Source organism: Condylura cristata, unplaced genomic scaffold (genome assembly GCF_000260355.1).
Source record: "Condylura cristata isolate star-nosed mole 26May11 unplaced genomic scaffold, ConCri1.0 scaffold00027, whole genome shotgun sequence".
NCBI lineage: Eukaryota > Metazoa > Chordata > Mammalia > Eulipotyphla > Talpidae > Condylura > Condylura cristata.
This window is the reverse complement of record NW_004567128.1, coordinates 27,434,878-27,462,601: the sequence shown is the minus strand read 5'-3', so window position 1 is coordinate 27,462,601 and position 27,724 is coordinate 27,434,878. Positions and strand designations below refer to the sequence as shown.

The 27,724-nt window shown below is 42.0% G+C and overlaps 1 protein-coding gene across 1 annotated transcript in view; it reads left to right on the top strand.

The window, feature by feature from the left end:
* Positions 1–2,005: 2,005 nt before the first annotated feature.
* The window catches only part of ZNF41 (zinc finger protein 41), a 722,252-nt gene continuing 696,533 nt past the window's right edge, over positions 2,006–27,724 (top strand). Inside the window, exons 1-5 of the mRNA XM_012730274.1 lie at positions 2,006–2,189; positions 3,399–3,432; positions 19,093–19,219; positions 19,481–19,576; positions 24,622–26,638. Coding sequence (XP_012585728.1) covers positions 2,020–2,189; positions 3,399–3,432; positions 19,093–19,219; positions 19,481–19,576; positions 24,622–26,638 — 2,444 coding nt within the window. The 5' untranslated portion in view covers positions 2,006–2,019. The remainder of the gene's footprint in view (positions 2,190–3,398; positions 3,433–19,092; positions 19,220–19,480; positions 19,577–24,621; positions 26,639–27,724) is intronic.

Below are 27,724 nucleotides of genomic sequence, written 5' to 3'. Positions count from 1 at the left end.
AGCTTCTTAGTGCTGTGCTTTAACCCACTGCACCACCAGGGAGGGCCCCTTTTTTTTGTTTTTTTGTTTTTTTTGGTAGCTTCCTTGTTACCAAACACACGCACACACAGGCGCGCGCGCACACACACACATATGTATATATATACACACACACACATATATACGTGTATACTCACACATATATGTACGTATATGTGTGTATATGTGTGTGTATATATACATGTATATATACACACACACACACACACACATTTGGTAGCAAGAAAGCTACCAAAAAAACCCAAAAAACAAAAATAAGTTGTGTTTTTTTATTTATTTTTTTAAGTTGTGTTTTTATATACTAGCAATGAATATGAGGAAATAAAGAATACAAAGCTTTACATCACTCAAGAAAATGGAGTATTTATAAGATATATATATATATATATATATATAAGTTTTATATATATATCCTGTGGGTGCTTGAAAAGAATGTGTATCCTGCTGTTATTGGGTTTAAGGTTCTATAAATGTTGACCAGATCCTGTTGATTGATGGTGTTATTTTATAAACTTGCTGATTTTATGTCTAGTTATTTTAGCAATTGTTAAAGGAGGGGTTTTGAATTTATCTGTTTCTCCTTTCAATTCTGTCAGATTTTTCTTCACACATTTTACAATTCAGTTGCATGGTGCATACTCATTTAGGATTACTGTCTTCTTTTTCAGAGATTTTATTTCTTTATTTATGCATACAAGAACTGGGGTGTAGGCCAGAGATGTGGGGGTGGGGAGGTGAGAGGATTCACCAGAGACAGAGTGAGCAGCGGAACAGCAGATCTATTGAAACACACTGCTGAAGGCGAGACAGGGGAGGTCTGCTATACCATGTGGGTCGGCTCCCTGGCCAGCGGTCAAACTCAGGCCACAGTGGCTGGTGATAGCTTGATAGTGCTGTGTCGCCAGGGAGGCCTAACTATATCTTCTTGGTGAATTGACTCATTTATCATTATGCAATGTCCCTTTTTTCCCCCTGGTAATATTTTTTTTTTTGTTCTGAAATGCACTATTTTCAATACTAACAAATCCACTCCTGCTTATTTTTAATTACTATTTGCATGTATTTTTTATCCTTTTGTTTTTGACCTATATATATCACTTTGTTTGAATTAAAATTCTTATAGGTTATATATAGTTATGTCATAATTTAAAAAATCTAATCTACCAATCTATCTTACAATTGATGTATTTGGATGGTGCAAATTATTGATGTGATTATTTGTATGTTAAGGATTAGTCTGACATATTTTGTCTTCTGTTTGATTTCTCTTTTTTCTTTTTCCTGCCCTTTTTGGAGTATTTGAAAATTTTAAAGAATTTCATTTTGATTTATCTACCTGATTAGGGTATGTGTCTTAATATATATGAACAACTCTAATGGTAAATAGGAGTAATAGTAATAACTAGTTCACAGAATGAATGTGAAAATTAAATTTATAGCATATTTAATATCAATGGCATGTGTACCAGTTGTCAGGTAGGTGTGGGGGCTTTGGAAACATCGCCTCATTTAACTCAAGCAACCCAAGAGACAGATGTTTTCATCCTCAGTGTTAACATGAAGGGACTTGGGCCGAAGTGACTTCCCCAGTTTCTAGCTAGACCATTGAAAAGAATTCAAACCCTCATTCATTTCATACTAAATCTCATCAGTTTCCACCTGATTCTGTTGTACACTAATACCTGGAGGTGGGTGTACAAATCTTTTCTCTTCCACAGTATCCAGCACAGTGGCCCACCCCTTGGTGCCCCTAGGAATTATTTGTGAGGTGAACACTAACTAGCTGACACGTACACACTGTCTTTCCAGGTTTCTTGGAGTCTCTGCAGAGCCCCTGGGCCAGACCCAGCAGTGGACACGGCAGGCTCTTCCGTCCAGCCCCAGTAGCGCTGGTTGAGTCCTCAGATGCACCAGGCTTCGAGTTCCTGGGAGGAGAGGAGCTGTCTGCAAGAGAGGCCGAGGGCTGAGCCCAGCGGGAACATGGCAGCCATGTGGAGCTCTCCCAGGGGGTCTCGGGCACTGGCTGCACAGGGCCAGGGCGGCTCGTGGGAGGTGAGGAGGGAGAGGACTCCAGGGGGGAATGACCTGTCACTAGGGCCTCAGGACGAGGGCAGGTGGGTCACAAGAGTGACAGATTCCAGACTCCTGCCCTGAGACAGCCCAGCAGCCCCGGCTGAGGGTGCTCACCACACGTTGATGCCCACTCCAGAGGCTGCGTGTTGCAGTGGGAAATGTGATGGACAGATAGAGGAGCCAGGAGGGAGGGAGGAGCCCCACGGCGTCCTGGTTCCTGCAGGGTGTCTGTGGGAGGAGGGCGAGGTGTGGCCACTGCCCCCAGCCACGAAGCCACTACACCCTGACACCCACACAGGCCCTTCACTGTCTCTTGGCTCTTTTCACACTCAGTAGGTCCCCATCAGAGTCTCTTTTCTCCCTGACCTCTGGGCATTTGCTGATTTCTCCTGACTCTGGGAACTTAGGGAATGGCAGGGTAGTAGAGAGACCACAGTCTGTAGGGTCCAGTTCTCCTTTCAAACATGAATAAAATGGCCTACGAAAGGGCATGTCCTGGCCACCCAGAAGGTAAGCAACAGCTGGGGACACCCTCACCACACTACAGCCAAGCCCCTGGTTCCCATTGAAAGTCCCCCTCCAGATTCTGTAACAGCAGAAGACCATGGGCGCCAGCCCTGCCTCAGGTCACCCTGTGGGTGCTGCCAGCCTGGGATGGGCTCCTCCTCACAGAGGCTCTGGGTCCTGTGGTCATACGGATAATATTGAACTTTAAAATATTATTATTATTATTGTTATTTTAAATAATATAATAGTTTATTTTTACATCATTTTGTACATTTTTTCATCTCAGTTGTAATCCCCGCGGGTTTCCCATCACCAAGTCACCCGTGTGCCATCACCATAGTCCCGTGCACTTCCCTCCCCCCTCATTTTTGATCCCATTCCCCACTCCACCCCCACAAAATGTCTGGTATATGGCTGTTCATTATTCTTATTATTTTCTCGCCTGATCCATTATACTCCTGCTATGAGTGAAACTTTAAAATATTATTTTGCTCTGTTTTAAATAAGGTCGTATTGATTTGATAACATAGCAATATAATTTGGGGAGTGCACCTTCACCTCAACATGTGCCATGCTTCACTCACCCTCCTCCAAAGCTCCAGTGCCACTACCCTGTCACCTTCCCTTCCCCCACCCTGCTCCCCGAGACTATAATATTTTCATAGAATATAAGTGTTATTTTTGTTTTGCCAGTTTGTTTTATTTGGTTACTTATATTCCACATCTGTTGAAACCATCTGATAACTGTTCTTCACTTCCTGACTCATTTCACATAGCAGAGTCACCTCAAGATCCTCAATTTTGTCCCTGAAGGCAATGTTTCATCTTTTTTTAATAACCAAGTGGTATTTCACTGGGTATACATTCCACAACTTATTTTAAAAAATATTTATTTTTATTTATTCATGCATACAGGCCAGAGGTGTGGGAGGGTGAAAGGATTCACCAGAGACAGAGTGGGGAGCAGGACAGGTGGATCTACTCAAGTACTTGCTGAGGGAGCAGCGGGCAGGTCAGGAGAGGTCTGCCGCGCCATGTGGGTCAGATCCCTGGCTGGGATCAAACTCAGACCCTGTAGTGGCTAGAGATAGCTTGATAGCACTGAGACTTCACCCCCTGCACCACCGGGGAGGCCAAACATTGCGCGATTTCTTTTTTCAGTCACCTGTCCATGGGCATTAGGAGGGCTCCATGACTGGGCTATTGTGGCAGGTGCTGCTGTGAACACGGGGGCCTGAGTTTCTTCATGGTGGAGTTTTCATATTGTTTGGGTGAATACCCAGGAGTGGTATTGCTGGATCATTCGGTATTTCCATTTTTAGGTCTTTTAGGAATCTCCATACTGTTCTCCATGTAGATTGTAGTAACATTCCCGCCAACAGTGGGTGAGAGTTCTTTTTTCTGCACATCCTCACCAATATTTGTTATTTCCATTCTTTTTGTTATGGACCATTCTCACAGGGGTGAGGTGGTAGCTCGTCGTAATTCTGACCTGCATCTCCTTATAGAAGGTGATGTTGAGCATTTTTCATGTCCCTCTGGACCATCCTTATGTCCTGTTTGGAGAAGTGTCTATTTAGTGTATTGCCCAGTTCTTTTTTTTTTTTTTAAGATTTATTTATTTATGCTTACAGAACTGGGGTACAGGCCAGAGGTGTGGTGGGTGAGAGGATTCACCAGAGACAGAGTGTGGAGCAGAACAGGCAGATGACTGAAGTACCCTGCTGAGGGGAGCAGCGGCCGGGTCAGGAGAGGTCTGCCGCATCATGTGGGTCAGATCCAGGGTGGGGATCAACTAATGTTGAAGTGGCTTTAACTTCTTAATGCTGTGCTTTATCCCGCAGTGCCACCAGGGAGGGCCCTCTTTTTATTTATTTTTATTTTTTATTATTTTTTAAAGATTTATTTATTTGTGCAAACAGAACTGGGGTACAGGCCAGAGGGGTGGTGGGGGAGAGGATTCCCCAGAGACAGAGGGTGGAGCAGAACAGGCAGATCAATGAAGTACACTGCTGAGGAGAGCAGCGGGCGGGTCGGGAGAGGTCTGCCACGCCATGTGGTCACCTCCGGGGCAGGCGGGAATCGAACTCACGCTGCAGTGGCCTTAGCTTCTTAGTGCTGTGCTTTAACCCGCTGCGCTACCAGGGAGGGCCTCTTTTTATTTTTTTAATTAGGTTTTTTTGTTGTTGTTGAGTTGTCTGCTTTCTTTATTTTTGGAAGTTAATCCCTTGTCAGATGTGTGATATGCAAATCTCTTCTCCTAGTCCATATGTTACCTTTTAGATTTTGTGGCTTCTTTTGTGATACAACAGCATTTAGTTTGATGCAGTGTCATTTGTTTACTTTTTAAAAAAAAATAAATAATATAATAGTTTACTTTTACATCATTTTATGCACTTTTCCATCTCAGTTGCAATCCCCTTGGGCTTCCCATCACCAAATCACCCCTGTGCCATCACCACAGTCCAGTGCACTTCCCTCCCCACACTGTTTTTGATCCCATTCCCCACTCCACCCCCACAAAATGTCTCTGGTATATAGCTGTTCATTATTCTTGTTATTTTCTCTCCTGGTCCATTATACTTCTGCTATGAGTGAAATCATCTGGTATTTTTCTTTCTCTTTCTGGCTTATCTCACTAAGCATGATCTTGTCCAGCTCCATCCGAGTTGCTGCAAAAGACATGTGTTTCTTTTTTTTGGTTGCTGAGTAATATTCCATTGTGTATATGTACCACAAATTTTTAAGCCAGTCATCTAGTTTTGGGCATTTGGGCTGTTTCCATGTGTTCCCAATTGTAAATAAAGAGCAGTAACCAATTTGTTTATTTTTGCTTTAGTTTGCCTTGCCAGGAGAGGTGACTCCCCAAATACATCCTTGCAGTTGATGTCCAGGGGTGCAGTGCTTATGTTCCCTGGTATTTCATGGCTTCAGGCCTTATGTCCGAGTCTTTAGTTCACTTTGAATTAGTTTGCATGCATGGAGTTAAATAATGACCTCGTTTCATTTGTCTGTATGTGGCTGTCAAGTTTCCCAGCACCATCTGTTGAATTTTCGCCATTTCATAATTTCACAATAAAATGTTAGAAATGCGGGCCCTCCCTGGTGGCGCAGCAGGTTAAAGCACTGCACTAAGAAGCTTAAGCCACTTCCGCATGAGTTCGATTCCCGCCTGCCCCGGAGGTGACCCACATGGTGCAGCAGACCTCTCCTGACCCGCCCGCTGCTCCCCTCAGCAGTGTACTTCGTCGATCTGCCTGTTCTGCTCCCCACTCTGTCTCTGGTGAATCCTCTCACCCTCCGCATCTCTGGCTTGTACCCCAGTTCTGTATGAATAAATAAATAAATCTTTAAAAAAAAAAGTTAGTAATGCAGGCAAGCCAATAGATGAGAAGGAAAAATTACACATACGCCCAGCATTGCCCACTATTAATAGAGCCACAGTTAGCTCTCTCTCCTTTAGGTGCGTTCTCCTTTGTGTGTGCACGTGAGCATGGCTGTGGGCACCTGTGAGGGGCGGGAGTGCACACGCGTATCATACACATGTCACACTGCAGCTCGGTTCAAAGATGGAGCCATAGCATTTGCTGTCTCCTTTTGAGCGTGGCAGTTTAGCATGGCTTTCTGGGCAGAAAATACTTCCCTGCGTGCGCGCGTGTGCACACACACACACACACACACGGTGGGTGGGGAGCATTATGTCCTTTGGATAAGCTATAGTTAATCCACTATTGGTGCGGTGAGGGTGTTTCAGGCCTTCTGCTGGGATCAGAACCTCTGTGGTGAAATTCCCACACTTAAATCCTTTTGCCCAAATCACTGCAATTATATATGGAGTCAAAAGTATGGGGACAGTGAGTGGTAAATAACTTTCTGCCTGGAAGGAGCATATTTTGCCCCGTGGAAAGTGGCCTTGCCTGGGTTCTGCTCCATCGCATCAGTCAGACCCACAGGCTGGGGCCACAGCTGTGTGGTCCTCACCTTCCCTCTGCACGTGGCCTCCTGCCCAGCTGATGTGTGGGAATTTCTCAGTGAATGATACTAGACTCTGCAAGGATATTTCTTCACTCGTCACTTCCTTCCCAACCAAAGATCTCTGCCCCTTATGAGGAGAAATGGAAATGACCAAGACTTGGATGAATATTATTTATTTTTTTTAAAGATTTGTTTGTTTATGCATACAGAACTGGGGTACAGGCCAGAGGTGCATGGATGGTAAAAGGATTCACCAGAGACAGTGGGGGAGCAGAACAAGCAGATCAACGAAGTACACTGCCGAGGGGAGCAGCGGGCGGGCCAGGAGAGATCTACTGTGCCCTGTGGATAACCTTCAGGGCCTGGGATTGAACTCGCACTGAAGCGGCTGCGGCTAGTGTGCAGTATTGTGCACTAACCCATTGCACCACCAGGGAGGGCCCTGAATATTATTTATTCACTTATTTATTTCCTAGGTTCCTGGTTTTCTCATTAGATGTCAGGGAGCAGGGGACGGACAGAGATAACAAGGACACTGATGAATTTCGCTGGGATGGAGAGTAGCTTGAACAACCAGCAAATCACAGCTGAAGCTGGAAAGATCAGGGGTCAGTATGAGAGAAATGGGTGAGGCATAAGTAGCCAGAGGGAGGTCACAGACTACCAAGGGGCAGGGAACAGGTGGATGGACCATGGTGTGTTAATGGAGGTGGAGGATGGTCCAGGGGACAGGTCAGAGCACAAGGGAGCAGCAAGTAAATGGGAAACTGGAGGAAGAGGCCAGGCAAGGGCAGGAACCCAAAAACAATCGTCAGGGCTAAAGTAATAACAGTGGGGAGCATGGAAGAGCCAAAGGGTCCAAGAACAGGAGACAAGGATCATGAAATAGGAGGCAAGACCAGGAGACAGAAGACCAGAGAGTAGCCAGAGGGAGCAGGGGCTCTCCAGAGGAACAAGAAAACAGAGCCACAGCTAACACGGGAAAAAGGAAAATGGTCCAGTGTGCTGAGTGAGCCTGCAGGACAAGCATCTTCCCAAGATCTGGGAAGGAGAATCTGTGGGCAGGCGAGGCAGAGCCACTGGGAAACAGGAAATGGGAACAGGGGCCGGCTGCTGAGGCTAAAGAACAGGTGGGGAAGCAGCGGAGGGACAGACCACGCACAGACCCTGGGACAGTTGGACAGACACGCCCGTGGGACAGCTGGAGAGACAGGGAAGGGCCGCAGGCTGAGGAGTAGCCGAGCGCAGCAGCGCCTATGTGGAGCAAGGAACACGTGCTGAGGCCAGAAACAGCAGCCCGTGCTGGGTACCAGGTTTGCACTAGGTCCCAGGGCCTGAGCAGAGGATTGGGGAGCAGCATAGAGGCCTTAGGAGTGTGTCTGGTGTTGGCTGGCACCTGACGAGGGAACAAAGAGGGACTCGAGAACTCCCAAAAGGCAGAGTCTGTTCCCGAAGCTAGTTAGCAGCCAGAGGCCAACGGATAGTTGCAAAACCCAGGGAGAGGCTGGGGATACCCCCAGAGTTCCCCAGGTTAGGGCGAATGATGGGCTTCTTGGGATGTGGGACTTCCAGGGGGAAACCAGTCTCACTGGGACCCTTGGTCACCTGCCTAGGAAACGGCCAGAGGAGTAGTCAGAGGTCGAGAGAGTGGAGGAGAAAGTGAGCCCCAGCCCCAGCGCCGAGGCACAGAAGCAGTGTAGTTCGGTGGTCCGGAGCCACAGCTGGAGCCAGCCAGCTCCTAGAACTGGGTCCATAGGCTAGATGCTAGGGTGTCTGGTGAGAGTGCATTAATACACACCCAGAGCTGCTCAAGGAGCAGGGGAGAATGAGCACGAGAGAATAGGCCATTCAAATGGCAGTTAGTCTGTCCACTGGAAGGAACGAGGAAGCCTCGTCAGGACCAGAGACAGGCAGATGGGCTAGGGTGCTGTCGTCCCATGGAGTCACAGACTAGGGAGAAGCTAGAGGAATGCCCATCGGGGGGATCACAGGGCACTCAGAGACATCAGGGGTCTGTGGGGGAGAAGAAACAGGAAACTGGAACAGTTAGAGGAACTCAAGGACCATCAGAGGGAGCAATAAACTGGGGCAGCAAAAAGAGACACTCAGAAGGACTGAAACATGTTAGAGGGAACAGTGAATGGGGACCAGGCGGAGTCAGAGAGGGCCACGAAGAGGATCAAGGAGCAGCAGAAAGAGCCAGGAGAGGATGGGGCCAAAGTGGCCAGGGAAGCAGGAAAGCCAGAGAGCGGGGCAGCTGTCAGGTCACAGGGAACAGTCTGAGAGGGCAGCAGGCTACAGGGTGGGACAGATCAAGGAGAGCTGGCAGCCTAGTGCTCCCCAGGAGTGAGGGCCCCAAATATGCTGAACTGAGGTGACCCTGAGGGGAGACAGTGCTGTGTGGAGAGCCGTGAGGAGCAGGAGCAGAGATCCTCACCTACAATGAAGGGTGGTAGGGTCCTGATGGTAGGGACAGATGCCATCGTCTATAGTAGAAACAGCCCAGAAAATCAAACCTTTTCATATGTGGAGGGTGGGGCTGGAATCTGGGTGGATCTGTGCTATCAAATTTATACCCAGATCTCCAGCTTGAAAGTCCCCCACTATCACCCCATTTATGCCTACCCAGCAGAATGGGATCCAGAGTTTCTGAGGAGGGGGTAAAGAGATCAAAGCATGGCATCCATGGGCAGTGTACCTTGTCTGTATTCATCTGGCATCAATCAGTGCCCATAATGCCTGGCATAGTCTTGTGCACTTTCCCTGCAAATGCGGCCTTAGATGCCCAGGGAGGGAGAAACAGGTGAGTATGGCTTTTTGTCCACCAGCTGGAGCTGCTGGCCAACCGGTAGACACAGGAGGTAAAATGTTACAACATCTTAATTCTACCCTACATGTTGCTAAATAGCACCCCCACCTCCCATTCCCTGAAGCTCCCCTAGGTGTCACCCATTCACCTGCTAGTCTGTCCTGGGGTAACCGGCAAGAGAGCACGGGTCAGAAGCATGGGCTGACAGAGAGTTTCCCTCATGGCTGACCCCCAGAGGTCTCCTAATGACTGCTCTTGGGTGATGAATGGGGAACAGATCTAATGTGCTGTTAGGGACTCAGTAACCCCTCGGGGCCTGTACTCGGGACTGCTGGTGGGTGACGGGACTGAGGGTGGGTGATGTGCAGGGCATGGCCCAATGCTGGTGGATCTGCCTCCCAGATCTACTGGTAGTTGAGCAAGTACTTTGAGTTCCCGCCTCCAAAACTGAAAGATCTTTTGATGCATAAAGGTTCTTTCTTTCCTCATAGTTGAACTTCTTAGATCTTTTTATCTGATGCTTAATGCATTTTCTCTCATGGAAAATCCTCACCTACCCCAAGGCATAAACAAAGATCTAACTATATTGTCTATTAAGATTTTGAAAGTTTGCGTTCTTTTGGAAGTTTGCATTCTTCAGAAATGATTTCAAATTACAGAGAAGTTACAAGGATAGCACAAAGAACTATATATGCCTTCATAAAAATTCAGCAGTTATTAACATTTTGCCTATTTATTTTCATTCTCTTCTCGATTTATGTGAGTATGCATGTATATGTACAGATATGTTTGTGTGTATATACACACATTTATTTATTTTTTTATTTTAATCTCACTCTTTTATATTGTATTATTCTTATTGAGGTTCACAATAGTGTATATAGTTTGGGGGTATATTCACACCTCTTCAGATATATGTTAAAACACCATGTCCACCCCCCAAACACTCATAATCCTCCACCACATTCCATTGACACCCCCTTCTTTCCTGCCCTCCCCCTCTGGTACTTCAGATCTATAGCCAGATTTCTAGGGTTTGTTTTGATTTAGTTTTTCTGTTCCTTTCCTTTGTTTCTCTATATTTCCTTCTATGTATTTTGTGGTTTGGGGTCTTTAATCCATTTTGAGTTCATTTTTGTATAAGGTGGGAGATAGTGATCTAGTTTCATTTTTTGCATATGGTTGTGCAGTTTTCTCAACATCACCATTCGTTGAAGTTTTCTCAACATCACCATTCGAATGTATATTCATGGCTCCCTTTTTGTAGATTAACTGCAGATGTGCAGACTTATTTCTGGACTCTTAATTTTATTCCATTGGTCTGTTTTTGTTTCAATACCATACTATTTTGATTAATATAGCTTTGTAGTATAGTTTGAAGTCTAGTTGTGTGATAGGACTCCTATCTCTCTGTTAGGATTTCTTTAGCTATTTAGAGTTTTTTTTTGTGGTTTCATATTAATTTCAGTTAAGTTTTAATTTCATTAAAGAATGCCTTTGAAACTTTGATAGGGATTACTTTGAATCTCTATATTGCTTTGGGTAAGGTGGCAATTTAGCAATGTTAATTATCCCAAACCATGAGCAAGAGGTATCTTTTCAGTTTTTCATAAATAGATATTTTAAATTGTTATTTCCTGAATCCTATTAGAGTAACTTGTAGGATTAATTCTCCTGAGTACTGCAACATGTGTCTCTTAAGAAAAAGAAGAATGTCTTATATAACCACAGTATAGTTATTAAAATTAAGACATTTTACATCCACATTCAGATATGTAAATAGTTTCCTCATTTATCACAATAATATACTTTATAACACTTCCTCCTGATCCAGCATGCAATCCTTCACTCATATATTGCCGATTAGTTAACTTGTCCCTTTAGTCATTAATCTGGAATAGTTCCTTAGCCATTCCTTGGCATCCATGGCATCAACAGTTTTTTAATTGTACTTCAGTTTGAGTTTGTTGTTTTTTCATGATTAAAAATTCAGGTTGTGGGCTCTCCCTGGTGGCGCAGCAGGTTAAAGCACAGTACTGCAAGCGAGCCACAGCTGCTTCAGTACGAGTTCCATCCCTGGCCTCAGAGGTGATCCACATGTCGAGTCCATCCCTGGCCTCAGAGGTGATCCACATGTCGCAGCAGACCTCTCTTGTCTCGCCTGCTGCTCCCCTCAGCAGTATACTTTGGAGATCTGCCTGTTCTGCTCCCCACTCTGTCTCTGATGAATCCTCTCACCCCACTGCATCTCTGGCCTGTACCCCAGTTCTGTATGAATAAATAAACAAATCTAATTTAAAAAAATTCAGGTTGTTTGTTTTAGCCAGGAATATCACAAAATGGTGCTGTGTCCTTCCAAGTGCCTCATGTCAGCAGGCATTCAATATTCATTTGCCCTTTGTTGATAATATTAACTTTCGTCACTTGGCTAGGATGGTATCTGTTAGATACCCTAAAGTTACTATTTTTCCCTTTTAAATTAATTAGTATTTTGTGGGGAGATACTTTCAGGCTACATAAATATCCTATTTCTCATGCCTTTGTCCAAAGATTTCATCATTCAGCAGTGAATATTTCCTGTAACAATTAATTACTGTACTGTGTCCCTGGTGATGTTTTTCTAACGCCATCATTTTTTCTACATTGATTAGTTGGATTTTGCTGTAATAAAAAACATTCCTTGCTTGCTCTGATGCTAAAAAGACAACATGTCAGGTAGAGTGGGCACACTTTGATTTGCCACTTGTCACTAATAGGAACTAGAACTTCTTGGGGGAAATGATTGACTCTAGGGTTCAAACAGAAAGTACAAAACGATATTGGGAGGACTCACTGTACTGGAACGTAATGAAGCAATCAAAAAACATGGACAGGACAGAAGGACACAGGGGCCAGCTTGAATGAGCTTCCTCTTGTCAAATCTGGGACAATTTGAGTTTCAAAATGCAAAATGATAGTCCTAGGTTTAAACCCACTGAAGTCCATATGATAGGTGGGTAGGTACGTAGGTAGGTAAGCAGGTAGTTAGGGAAAGAGAAATGCTGCTTTTTAATAACATCCTCATCTTTTTTTTTTTTTTTTGGTGTGTCCACTAACTTCTCCAATCACTCTGATTGGTTGTTATAACTTTTCACTTCGAAATAACTATAGATTTTTTAAAAAAAGATTTATTTATTTATGCTTATAGAATGGGGGTATAGGCCAGAGGTGTAGTGCGTGAGAGGATTCACCAGAGACAAAGTGGGGAGCAGAACAGGCAGATCGATGAAGGACACTGCTGAGGGGAGCAGCGGGCGGGTCAGGAGAGGTCAGCCGCACTATGTGGTCACCTCCGGGGCAGGCGGGAATCGAACTCATGCGGAAGTGGCTTTAGCTTCTCAGTGCTGTGCTTTAACCCGCTGCGCCACCAGGGAGGGCTCCAAAATAATTATAGATTTATAGGGAGTTGCAGACTTGATATAGAGATGTCCCATGTAACCCATTATCCTGTCTCCTTCAATGATTACAGCCTGCATCACTATAGTACAATGTAAGGAACAGGAAAATGACATTGCTACTGTGTGTGTGGCCCTTCAACATTTTACAAATGTGTAGGGCCCTGTACAATCATCCAAATTCAGAACTGTTCTGTCATCACATCAGTACACTGGTATTGACCTTCTACCAGTGAAGAGTGAAGTGCGGAAGACATACCTCTCTTTAAATTCCTTTACCCACAGTATATAATTGTCAAACATTCCTTCCACTCACATGAAGATCTATATTAAACAATTCTATACGTTGTGCCTTGACCTTGAAGCATAATTTAGAAAATTTGGGAGCACAAAGAAATCTATTGTACTTATCTGTGTTTTAGCTTTTCCATTTTTCCTCCTTTACTGATGTTCTAAGATTCTTTCATCATTTTATTTCTTTACAGAACTTCCTTTAGTCTTTCTTTTAGGACAGGCATACTTGCAACAAATTTTCTTACTTTTCCTTCATCTGAGAATGTCTTGATTTCCCCTTCATTTTTTCTTTATACATAATAGTTTTGTTGAAATATAATTCATATACCATACTATTTACCCCTTTAAAGTATGCAATTAAATATTTTTTATATTTATAGACATGTACAACTATTACATCAATTTCAGAACATATTCATCATGTCAAAAGAAACCCTTTAGTCATTACTCCTGACCCCATGAGATCCCTCCCTGTCTCCCCCAACCCTAAGAAACAACTAATCTAATTTCTGTCTCTATAGAATACTTTATTCTATAGACATTTCACTTGACTGGACTCATATAGTATGTGGTCTTTTTGTCAGACTTTTATCACTTAGGATAATGTTTCCAAAGTTCATTCATTGTTGTAACATAGATCAGTACTTCATTCCTTTTTTCTGACTGAATAATATTCCACTTGCAGATATACCACATTTATTTATCCATTTGCCAGCAGGTGTGCATTTGAATTCTTTATACCTTTTGCCTACAGAAGAGAAAATTACTATATAATAATGCTATATAAAATTCATGGTCAAATTTTTATGTGAACATACTTTTCCATTTATCTTGGGTATATATACCTAGTAGTAGAATTTCAGGATCAAATGGTAACTGTTTAATTGTGTAAGGAACTGCCAGACTGTTTCCCAAAGCAACTGTACCATTTTACATTTCCACCAGCAACATAAGGAGTTTCCATTTTCTCTAATCCTCATCAACACTTGTTATTATCTGACTTTATTCTAGTAGGTAGGAGGTAGTAGCTCATTGTACTTCCCTAGTTAGCACTTCCCTGATAACCAGTAATGTCAAGCATCCTTTCATTTGTTTATTAGCCATTACTCCTTGTGAAGGATAATTTTACCGGTTACAGGGTTGACAGCCTTTTAGTGCTTAAAAACCATCGAGCCCTTTCTTCTCACCTCCTTGGTACCTAATGAGAAATCTGCTGTCACTTTGCTTTTCCTCTGTAGGTAAAGTGTCATTTTTTCACTTGCTAATCTTGAGATTTTTTTCTTTGTCTTTAGTTTTCTGAAGTTTGATTATTATGTGTTTTGGTATAGATTTCTTCGGTTTATCCTTGGGGTTTGCTCAGTTTCTTGAATCTGTAGGTTGATACGTTTTGACAAACTTGATACATGTTTAGCATTATTTTTCAAATACTTTCTCAGCCCCATACTCCTTCTCTTCCTGGGCTCTGATGACAAGAGGGCCGAAACACCTATTGTCGAGTCCCAGGTTCCTGAGACTCTGTTCGTTTTCTCTCAGTCAATTTGTTCCTGTTGTTCAGCTCAGACCATTACTGTTTTTCTATCTTCTAGTTCTGTGATTCTTTCCTTGTCCCTCTTTATTCTGATGTTAACCCTATTGAGATTTTTATTTTTGGTTATTATAAATTTTCACTTCTAAAATCTCCATTCAGTTCTTTATATCTCTAACTTCTTTGCTGATGCTTTCTATACTTGCACTTCTTTGATGTGTACCGAATCATTTTTATGATGAGTCTTTTAAAATCCTCATCAGATAATTCTGACATCTGTACCATTTCATTGTCGGTGTCTGTTGATTGTCTTTCTCATTCTCATTTCCAGCTTCCTCAAAAAGTGCCTCACTTTCTATTATGTTCTGGATATTCTGGGAAATATGAGACTCTGAATATTATTATTATTTTTAAAGATTTATTTATTTATGCATACAGAGCTGGGGTACAGGCCAGAGACACAGGTGCAGTGACACGATTCACCAGAGACAGAGTGGGGAGCGGAACAGGCAGATCGATGAAGTACACTGCTGAGGGGAGCAGCAGGTGGGCAGGAGAGGTCTGCCACGCCATGTGGGTCACCTCCAGGCCAGGGATCGAACTTGCACTGAAGCAGCTGCTAGACCTAGTGCGTCCTAACCCATTGCACCACCAAGGAGAGCCGAGACTCTGAATATTATTTAAATCTTGAGTCTAGCAGACCTCTATTGAAATTATTCTGCCTGAAAAAGGGCCTCTCCTTTTTTACTGGTAAAAGTTTAGGTTCCCCACTTATACCTCTTTGACATCTGAGAAGGGGGATGAGCACTTTGTTACTGGGTTGTGTGTGTATGTGTGTGTGTGTAATTTCAGGCTTCCCACCAGACTACCTCTGACGCCACACTGGTGAGGAAGGGGAAGAACATGTTACTGGGTGGCCATGGAAGTTCAAGAGCCCCACACAGCCTACACTGACACTGTGTGGGAGGGGCCTCATTGCCTTCAAGCAAGGATGAAAATCTGGACTCCCCAGTCATTGTTTGCTGATAGGCAAAGGAGTGGGGGAGGCCAAAGAGTTTTCTGTGATGCTTGGCTGGAGGAGGGCGGTTATTATCTAAATCTTTCCCTCTTGCCATGTTGGCTAAAGATAACAGGCTTTCTTGGGCTATTTTTGTCTGTGACAGTTGGCATTCTGGATTGCTAGCTTCTCCAGAACCTAGTGCAGAATATCTGAGGCAAAAAGAAAACATGAAATCACTGCTGTGTCATTCTGCAGGTACCCAGGCCCTCTTCAGTTTGTTTCTTTCCAACTGAAGAATCTTCTTACTTTCATTTAACAGGATGACCAGGATTTTTAGCTGTAGATTTGGAGCAGGAGAAATAGGGAGTAATGTATCTGCTTTGTTTTGACCCTATTGATAATTTTTTAAAGCATTTCAAAAAGATTTATTTTTTTATGCATACAGAACTGGGGCACAGGCCAGAGGTGCAGGGGTGGTGAGAGGATTCACCAGAGACAGTAGGGAGCTGAACAGGCCGACTGATGAAGTACACTGCTGAGGGGAGCAGCAGGTGTGTCAGGAGAGGTCTGCCGCACCTTGTGGGTCACCTCCGGGGCGGGGATCGAACTCATGCTGTAGTGGCTTTAGCTTCTTAGTGCTGTGCTTTAACCCACTGCACCACCAGGGAGGGCCCCCCATTGATTTATTTATTTTTTTTGCATGCTAGGATTTTTATTTTATCCAAAAGGTTGTGTATTATGGATTGTGTTCCATGTTTCACTTATCTTACTCTTAGCTCAGGTTTTTTTTATATATATAATAGTTTATTTTTACATAATTTTGTGCGTTTTTCCATCTCAGTTGTAATCCCCATGGATTCCCATCACCAAATCACCCGTGTGCCATCACCATAGTCCAGTGCATTTCCCTCCCCCCACTGTTTTCGATCCCATTCTCCACTCCACTCCCATAAAATGTCTCTGATATATAGCTGTTCATTATTATTATTATTTTCTCACGTGGTCCATTATACTCCTGCTATGAGTGAAACCATCCAGTATTTTTCCTTTTCCTTCTGGCTTATTTCACTAAGCATGATCCCTTCCAGCTCCATCCATGTTGCTGCAAAAGTCATGTGTTTGTTTGTTTGTTTGTTTATTAGTTTGTTTTTGGTTGCTGAGTAATATTCCATTGTGTATATGTACCACATCTTTTTAAGCCAGCCATCTACTTTTGGGCATTTGGTTTGTTTCCATGTCATTCCAATTGTAAATAAAGCAACAATAAAAAAAAAACCCCATTGATAATTTTTAGCTTAATTTTTGGCTAGGTGATATATTCACTTGGTTCTCTTCCCCAGTCTTCCACATCTCTCTAGCACAGAAAATCATTTTGTTTTCTTTGTGGGTGAGTGGTGGGATATAGGTAGAGATTATTCAAATCAAAGTAGCTAAGGAAATGTCTGTATTTTTTTTTTTACAAGGATAGTCGATACTATTACTATTATGTTGAACACTGATTTTTAAAAAGATATCAATTTGAACATGTTTAATGAAATGACTCATACTTGGATATTGCTGCTCTTGCAGTTTTCCAGCAGCCTGCTGCTGCACACATGCACATACTGTCTGTGAGTGCGATCACTACGCCTAAGTAGATGCCCGTGTTCAATACGACCAGATAAAGCCAGAACGTGTCCATTGTGTCTGTACCAATTTACATCACCATGAGCAACAGGAATGTTCTCAATGTACCAGATTCTCATCAACAATTCACGTGTCAACCTGTTTTCATCAAAGACATTCTAGAGATTGCGTAGTGGTGTCTCATTACGTTTTAAATTTTCATTCCCTTGTTGCTTAGGAAGGGAAGCCTTTTTTGTGTCTATTGACAGCTTGGATTTTCTCTTGTAAATGCCTGTTCAAATTCTTTATCCACTTTTCTACTGCGTGGTCTCTTTCATTAATTTGTAAGAGTTCTTTACATACTCCAGATGCAACTCTTTTTTTCTCATATAAGGCTGTCTTTTAGTTGAATAGAAATTTTAAACGGTATTGTGGACAGACTTACCAATATTTTTCTCTAAGGTTAATGTTTTTGTATCCTATCTGAGAATATTTTCTTAACCCAGGATTGTGAAGATATTCATCTACATTATCTTTTTTTTAAAAAAATAGATTGATTTATTTTTGCATACAGAACTGGAAGACAGGTCATAAGTGTGGAGGGTGAGAGGATTCACCAGAGACAGACTGGGAAGCAGAACAGGCGGATTGACAAAGTACATTGCTGAGGGGAGCAGTAGGCAGGTCAGGAGATGTCTGCTGCTCCATGTGAGTCACCCCCCTGGCCGAGGATCGAACTCGTGCTGCAGTGGCTGTGATAGCTTCATAGTGCTATGCTTTAATCTGTTGTGCCACCAGGGAGTGCCCATCTACACTATCTTTTAGACACTGCTGTTTTGTCTTTCTCTCACATAAGTTTTTTTTCTGTGTAACTTTTATTGTCCTTTGTGTCTTTCTATGTTGGCTTTATATTTTATCCAACTCTACACTGCTTAGTACATATCATTCAGTAATGTATTATTGAATGTAATCCCCACATTAACTAGAGGACTTAAAGAGAACCTTTTAAAAAAAGATTTATTTTATTTATTTATGCATACAAGAGCTGGGGTGTGATGTCAAGACACATCTAAGGTCAGAGGTGTGGGGGTGGGGGTAGGTGAGAAGATTCACTAGAGACAGAGTGGGGAGCAGAAGAGACAGATTTACAAAATACACCACTGAGGGGAGCAGCAGGGGAAACAGGAGAGGTCTGCTGTGCCAGGTAGGTCACCTCCCTGACTGGGGATTGAACTCATGGCACAGTGGCTGCTGATAGTTTCATAGTGTTGAGATTTAATCCCCTGTACCACCAGGGAAGACATAACGAAACCCATTTTAATCCTCATTTTTAAAATAAGAATGACTAGTTGAATACATGAATGAATGTCCTATCCAATGAATGTCAAGACACATCTACGTTTTTTCTCCCACAAAATGAAATACAAAACTAGGTACTGAGTGAAAACTTTACATGATACCTTATGGTAAGAACAATTTCTCTGGCCCTCCTTGGTGGCACAACAGGTTAGGATGCAGCACTGCAAGCTGGCAGCAGCCACTTCAGTGCAAGTTCAATCCCCAGCCCCGGAGGTGATCCACATGGCGCGGCAGACCTCTCCTGACCCGCCCGCTGCTCCCCTCAGCAGTGTACTTCGTCGATCTGCCTGTTCTGCTCCCCACTCTGTCTATGATGAATCCTCTCACCGCCCCTGTGCCTCTGGTCTGTACCCCAGTTCTATAGCATAAATAAATAATTTTATTTTTAAAAGGAACAATTTCTCATTTATCTTCCCTCCAACCCTGGTGCTGACCATGTGGCCTTGAACACGTGGGTATTGTGCTCTTCCAGGTGCCGGTGTCATTCGAGGACGTGACTGTGGACTTCAGCAGGGAGGAGTGGCAGCAGCTGGACTCCAGTCAGAGGCGCCTGTACCGGGACGTGACGCTGGAGAACTACAGCCACCTGCTCTCAGTGGGTAAGCACGGCCACCCTGTGACTACCAGGCCTCCAAGAGGCTATTTCCAGCCTCAGCTGCCGAGTGCTATGGGACATCCGAAGTGTGTGATGGTGTCATTCTTGTTTGCCTGAGATCTTCAGTCCTCTTTCACCTCTGTGATTGTTACTCTAGTCCCAATGAAATGTGATTACTTTTCTGAAGAGCATATGCAATGTGTCATTGAAAGGTCCCTGAAACCCAATTAGCTGGATCCAATTCTGTATCATGTTCTGTTAACAGGGTATCAAATTCCCAAACCAGAGGTCATCTTCAAGTTAGAGCAAGGAGAGGGACCATGGACACTGGAGGAGGAAATCCCACATCAGAGCTCTTTAGGTGAGTGGGTGTGACCCAGATGAATGGGGTCATAGAAGTTAATCTCTCTTGTATTAGAAGCTGATATTTTAGAAAGGCTCTGAGGAGAGCAAGTGTTAAAAATCCTAAAATTTTGGAGTCATATGGGGAGAGTTGACAGAAGCCCTTTTGATACCTAAATGCCATCTCCAGGTATGACACTTGCCACATCTATTCTCTTCTTTGCTCAGATTTATAACAAGAGAACACTCTAATCTCTGTACCCTAGATCACACACACCATTCCCCATCTTATTAGAACCCTTTAATTTTTCCTAATCTACTCCTACTACTATTTTTATCTTAGATTCTTTCCTTGAACATTCAAGTGTTTAAATATTTCTTCCCTTTAATTCCAACTCCCCATCTCCATTCCTCAAGTCTGCTCCCATGGGCAATTGGTCTAATGTGTTTGATCTTTGAATTTATGTGGTATTCTCCTAAAACCTGTGGCTTATGAGCATACATTTATGAGTATGTCTCTTAGTATGTATAAATTAAATTATATATAGTGTATATAAACTGTGCTGAGTCTTAATTCTGTTCCCTTTTTTTTTTTTCATTCATTTCTAAAGAGGGTCTGTAATGCAGCATGTTGATCTGGCTTTGTTCCTTAGATTGCTGCATAGCATTCCAGAATGCACCAGTGCTACAACCTAGATTTTTTACTAACTCTAGCTAATACAAGCAACTCTGCAATAAATGTCCATATATGGAGTGGAGTGTGAGGATTACTTTGGAATGGACACTCTCTGCACATCACCCTTCTTAACTTCCACATTTTGTCACATTCTGTCTATGTTTCTTAACTATGCCAGTAATTCAAAAAACTACAGTTCTTGCTGTTTTTTTTTTGAAACACTGTACAAAAGGTTCTTTCTTTCCTAAAGTTTGTGCCAGTAATGAAGTTTCTCATTTTATATATTGTATAAAGAAATACAGGACTAGGGGGCCCTCCCTGGTGGCACAGTGAGTTAAAGCGCAGCACTGTAAGACTGTCCCCAGCCACTGCAGCACGAGTTCGATTCCCGGTCAAGGGGTGACCCACATGGCGTGGCAGACCTCTCCTGACCCGCCCGCTGCTCCCCTCAGCAGTGCGTTTCAGTCCACCTGCCTGTTCTGCTCCGCACTCTGTTTCTGGTGAATCCTCTCACCCACCACACCTCTGGCCTGTACCCCAGCTCTTGTATGCATAAAAAAATAAATCTTTAAGAAAAGGAAACACAGAACTATCCTCCATTTTATTTTTTATTTCTTCACTCTCTCATGTGAGCTTTTCATTATAAATCTGTTTTGTCCCTTGGAGTTTCCTCGTATGCGTGACTCGCTCATGTCGCCCTCGTTCCAGGTGCAGTTCCTCCCGGTTACTTGCACACTTGTAGCCAGTGTACTTGCTCGTTTGTTTAGTCTTCCTCATTTTTCTTTATGTTCTTCCAGAAGCCCTGTCCACTGTTTACCGATCCATACACATGCCTGGGTTCATCCGTTGTGAAATTGCCATAAGTCAGCCGTTGATATCGCCAGTCTGTTTTTCATCGGATTCAGTGCTAGATTCAGGTATCCCCAAAGTTCCCATGGGGTGTTTCTTTTGTTCCTCAGCACATCAAGAATCAGAGTTCTCATCACCTCATGTATCATAAACCTTTCACAACTTCCGCAGTTTGTCACATTCTGTCAATGTTTCTTAAATATTCCAGTAACTTAAATAATTACTCTATAGTTCTCACTGTATTTCTGCAAATGCCATTTTCAGTTCTCAGTTCATGTCCTCAATTCCCAGCAATAGCACCCAAAAACAGTCTCTTATTTTTTTTCTGCTTGGGTTATGATTATTGTTTTCCTGATAAGATCCACTGATTCTGTTCTTTTTGCTACTTCATGTTAAATGCTAACAAGGGATTTCATTACCTGGGCATTTTATTCATCTTACCATGAGCTTCACAGAACAATTCTACAGTTACTCTCCATTACATTGTGTGACAATTAAGCTTTTATCTCAAAGATATAAACATGATCATGTATTTCCATTTCAAACTTGTATCTGTGCATTTTCCATAACCTCTGTTCAAATTCATTTTAACAATCCTATGGAATTTATTTATATTCATAATTTACAAGCTTTCACAAATGCAGTCATGTGACTACATGACTGTGAAGATATAGAACAAAAAATTACCTCTGCCCCCTTTCAACCACTCTCATCCCTGAAACTACTCCTTCTCTACTGTCTTTATAGTTTTACCTTTTTCAAAATGTTTCATTATATAATCTGAAGATTTTTTTTAGTTAGATTTCTTTTACTTAGCATAACACATTCAAAATACATTCAGACTGTTGCTTGTTTCCATAATCTGCTCTTTTTTCTTGCTGAGTAGTATTCCACAATTTGGATGTACCACATTTGTTTATCCATTCACCAATTGAAGGTTGTTTGTATGGCTTTTAATTTTAGCAACTCTGAATAAAGTTGCTATAAATATCTGTTTATAGATTTCATGCAATGAGAAGATTTAATTTTTCTTTTTTTTTTTTTTAGATTTATTTATTTATTCATACAGAACTGGGGTACAGGCCAGAGATGTGGAGGGTGAGAGGATTCACCAGAGACAGAGTGGGGAGCAGAACAGGCAGATCGACGAAGTACACTGCTGAGGGGAGCAGTCTGCCACGCCATGTGGTCTCCTCCAGGGCAGGCGGGAATCGAACTCATGCGGAAGGGGCTTTAGATTCTCAGTGCTGTGCTTTAACCCGCTGCGCCACCAGGGAGGGCCAGATTTAATTTTTCTAGAGTAAATATCTAGAAGTAGAATTGTGGGTTTTATGCTAAATATATATTTAAATTTATTAGAAGCTGCCAAATTTTTCCAAAGTACTATACCATTTTGCTTTCCAACCAGATATGTATGAGAGCACCAGCTGACCTACCAACACTTGGCATAATCCATTGTAATAGTTAGAATTAGCCACTTCAATAGTTGGGTTGTATCCTACCATGATTTTTACACCTAAAAGTTGGCATCCTTATATCTTCTTTGGTGCAGAATTTATACAAACCTTCTATGTTGTTTTCTATGGAAAGAATTGTTTTTCTTAGTTTTGAGTTTTAGACAGTGGCTATTGCCAGATATGTGTGTTGCAAAGTTTTTTCTTTTTCTTTTTTTTTAAAATCAGTGTCTTTCCTGAGAAGTTTTAGATTTTGACAATGTTTGATTTGTCTTTTTTCTTTTATGGATTGTGCTTTTGGTGTTGCAGTTAAGAAATCTTTACCTAATCCAAGAGCACTAAAATTTAGGATTCACTTTTAGTTCCTATTTTGTGTCCATTTCTATATCTGATTAAGATATGGATTGAAGTTCTATTTTATTTTTCACATGGCTATCCAATGGACCCAATATCATTGATTGAAAAAAAAAAAAAACTATCCTTTTTCACTGACTTGCTTTTGCAACCTTTTTTCCAAAATCAGTTGTCCTCTACATGGGCTCTTCATTCATTCCAGATCTATTCATCAAGCTATATAATAAATTTTAAACCATGTAGGGGCAGTCCTGCAACTTTGTGCTACTCTTTCAAATTGTTTTAGCTATTCTAAGACCTTTGTATATCTACCTGAATTTTAGAGACAATTTCTCAATTTCTACAAAAGTAAATTTTGATTGGAATTATACTGACTCAGTAGTTCAGTTTGGAATGAATTGACGTCTCATTTCTATTATTGAGTCTTCCAATTCAAGAACAAGTTCTATATCTCCATTTATTTAGGTCTTTGTACATTTCTCACAGTGTGATGTTTTATAGCTTTCGGTGGCTAGGTCTAGTGCATCTTTTGTCAGATTTATCCCTAAATATACTATATTTTATGTTCTTTTCCTCTGCTTTATTGTGATATATCTAACATATAACATTACGTAAGCTTAAGGCATATTATGTGTTGATGTGATAGATACATTTATATATCAGGAAATGATGACCATCATAGCATAAACTCGCACCTCCAGCTCAACACAGTGACATTTTTTTTTCTGGGTGGTAACATTTGACATCTACTTATGAACATTCAAGTGTATGATACAGTCTCATTAGCTATAAATCACCATGCTAAACCTCAGACATGGCACATTTCACTTCTGCACATAGTCTATGGCACAAACAAAGCAAGGCTGGTAAGTGTAATGCCCAGCTACATTCCATTACCATGAAAGAAGAGAGGACTAGATTTTGGTGACTGGCTTGCCACCTCTGCCTCTCCTACTTGACCTTTATTGAAAGTATATATTCCTGGGACCAAAGATAACTTTCAACTGGCTACAGAGCTGGAGCACTGATATCCATTTACTGCTTGTCTAGTCAACGTGAAAACATCTTGGCCACAAACAAGTTCGTGTCAGGATGGCAAATGTTAAAACAGTTTTTTTCTTTATATAGAGAGGAATGGGCGTTTGAGGCATTTTGCCCATAGGTCCTCCTCTACTGAATTTAATGCTGATATTCATAATGATTCAGAGGGAAATGCAAGAAGCAGAGAAATTAATAAGGTTTTAAGAGCTGAGAGATAGTACGGAGCTACAATCTGAAAATGTTTTCACCTGCTAGGTTTCCCCTTAAATGACTTCCGCTTACCATGCTCACTGTCCAGACCTCCTATAAAGTGGGTATGGATTTCTACAGTTCAAATTCCATTTCTCCCAATTATTTACTTTGATATTCAGCAAATCACATGTTTCTCTGCACTTCTATTGAGTCATCTGTAAAATGTGATTGGGGTACTGGTAGATACCTCTCAGGGCTTAGTGAGTATTAAATGGCCTGTTTATCTGTAAAGCATTTGGATCAGTGCCTGGTAGATCATAAATGGTGTATAATTGTGTTTCATATAGCAAGTGTTTGTATTGGCCCATTATTACTGTTTTCATTATTATCATACGAACTTTTCCATTTCTTGGTGTTTATCCTGCCTGAACTACAGGCGCCCTCTATCCTGTGGCAATTGGTCTGTGGATCATTTTCACTTTTTCTGCATCTCTTCAGGTGAAGATATTGGGCAAACTCAACAACAGAGAATTTCTGGAGCAGTTTCATTCCACCATGGGAAATCTGGTCAATCCATAAGAGAAGATTCATTCTCTTCCATTTTAGAAGAATTATGGCAAAATAATGAGCAGCTAGAGAGCTATCAGGGAAACCAGAATAACCCCTTAAGTCATGTGAAAGTATTAACTAAGGAGAGGAGCCATGAGTGTCAAAACGTTGAAAAAATAATTCATGTGAATACCAAACTTGCTCCCTCAATTAAAAAACTCCATAACTGTGATATATATGGAAAGAATTTGAAGCATACTTTAAACTCATATAATCATAATGGAGGCAATGCAGCAAAGAATACTGGTAAGATTTTTGGGAAAGGTGCCCATAGCTCCTCCTCTAATGAGAATGAGACTGCTGCTGCAGGCTTGAGTTCCTGTGAACCTTATCAATGTGAAACACATCTTGGCCACAAACAAGTTCTCATTCACCATCAGAAAAGTCACACTGGGGAGAAACTTGATGTATGTACTGAATGTGTAAAGGGCTTCCCTCAGAAGTCACATCTCTTTGAGCATCAGAGCATTCATGCTAGAGAAAAGTCCCATAAATGCAACAAAAGTGAGAAAGTCTTCACTCAGAAGCCTCAAGTGAGTGCACCTCAGGATGTTTATACAAGAGACAAGCCCTATATATGTACTCAGTGCGGGAAGACCTTCAGTCTCAACTCAAACCTCATTACACATCAGAAAATTCATACTGGGCACAAACCATATAAATGCAGTGAATGTGGAAAAGCCTTTTTCCACAGATCATATCTCTTTAGGCATATGAGAATTCACACAGGAGAAAAACCTTATGAATGCAGTGAATGTGGAAGAGGCTTCTCCCAAAATTCAGACCTCAATATACATCAGAAGACTCATACTGGAGAGAAACACTATGCGTGCAGTGAGTGTGGGAAAGCTTTCACCAGAAAATCCGCACTGAGGATGCACCAGAGAATTCACACAGGAGAGAAACCCTATGTATGCTCTGAATGTGGGAAGGCCTTCATCCAGAAATCACACTTCAATACACATCAAAGAATTCATACTGGAGAAAAACCTTATGAATGCAGTGACTGTGGGAAATCATTCACTAAGAAGTCACAGCTCCATGTGCATCAAAGAATTCACACGGGAGAAAAACCCTACATATGCACAGAATGTGGAAAGGTCTTCACTCATAGGACAAATCTCACGACCCATCAGAAAACGCACACAGGAGAGAAACCCTATATGTGTGCTGAATGCGGGAAGGCTTTCAGTGACCAGTCAAATCTCATTAAACACCAGAAAACACATACTGGAGAGAAACCCTATAAATGCAGTGGCTGTGGGAAAGCCTTCATATGGAAGTCACGCCTCAAAATACATCAGAAATCTCATATCGGAGAGAGACACTATGAATGCAATGAATGTGGGAAAGCTTTTATACAGAAATCAACACTAAACGTGCATCAGAGAATCCATACAGGAGAGAAACCTTATGTTTGTCCTGAATGCGGGAAGGCCTTCATCCAGAAATCACATTTCATTGCCCACCATAGAATTCACACTGGGGAGAAGCCTTATGAATGCAATGAGTGTGGGAAGTGTTTCACTAAGAAGTCACAACTCCGCGTGCATCAGAAAATTCACACTGGAGAAAAACCAAATATATGTGCAGAATGTGGAAAGGCCTTCACTGATAGGTCAAATCTCATAACACACCAGAAAATCCATACTAGAGAAAAACCCTATAAATGCAGTGACTGTGGAAAAACCTTCACTTGGAAGTCACGCCTCAGTATCCATCAGAAATCTCATACTGGAGAGAGACATTACAAATGCAGTAAATGTGGGAAGGCTTTCATCCAGAAAGCAACACTTAGTATGCATCAGATAATTCACACAGGAAAGAAGCCCTATGTTTGCACAGAATGTCAAAAGGCCTTCACTGACAGATCAAATCTCATTAAACACCAGAAAACTCATAGAGGAGGAAAACTCTGTAAAGCCAATGCCTGAAAAAGCTTTCAACTGGAAATCACAACTGGGTATTCATCAAATGTCTCGTGGTGGAAAAAATTGGGTGTCTTAAGATGTACTCATTGTGTAGGGGGGGATTCGATAGATCTTGAGTGATAAGGAGGCAACCAAAGACAAGCATCCTTTAGGCGATTGGAAATACAAGTACCTACATCACTGCAGTTGGTATGTATTTGTATGTGTAGGGAGACGCTGATGAGGCATTTGAGCAGTAGTCCTGTTTGGTCATAATCCACACAGGAGCTCTCAAGTTCCTGCAAATGGTGCAAATAAAAACCCCAGCAGATGACTTGCAATCTTTTATGTTTCACTTTGTTGGATATAGACTATGAATTCAGCACTTATTAGTTCTTCAACCCTGAGATGTAAAAGTACTCAATCCTGGTCCATTTTGTTTTGACTTTCCAAAGTGCGGAGAAGAGTTTTCATTGTCCAAATACCTTCAGGGTACTGAAGTCAAGGCGGACATCTATGTGGGGATATAGGTCTGTGATAGAAGTCAGTCTTTTTGTGATCATTGATATTTAAGATACAGAAAAGATTGCCATGAAGAATGTTCTTTCTCTTCCCTTTGGGGAGTCACCACAAGATATTTTTAAAACATGAAATATAAATTTCAAACTTGAGGTTCTGACTTAATGAATTGGCAAATTAGACATAGCTCTAGCCTGTGTACAGGAATATAGTTAATAAACATTACATACAGCTAAAGGTAGAGCAACATCATTGTTCTCTCACTAGTCCCAGGAGGTGGTACAGGTGTTTCACACCTGAAAAAAAGGTATGCATACCTTCTACCCTGTAGCCATAAGCTGTCAATTATGTAAGCTGCAGACAGCAGACCTCTTATTCCCCTGGTAGATGACCCTAATCTAAGCCAATGGAAATGAGCCACAGTACCCAGCTTAGTCCCCTGAAGCCTCTGCTCTCTTCAGGGTTGCCGTTTGAAAAAGAATGGCTGAGAAATTGGGTTTCAAGCCACATAAGTTGGTTTTTCCCTCTTCTAATTTGGTTAACAAACATTGCTTTTCTACATA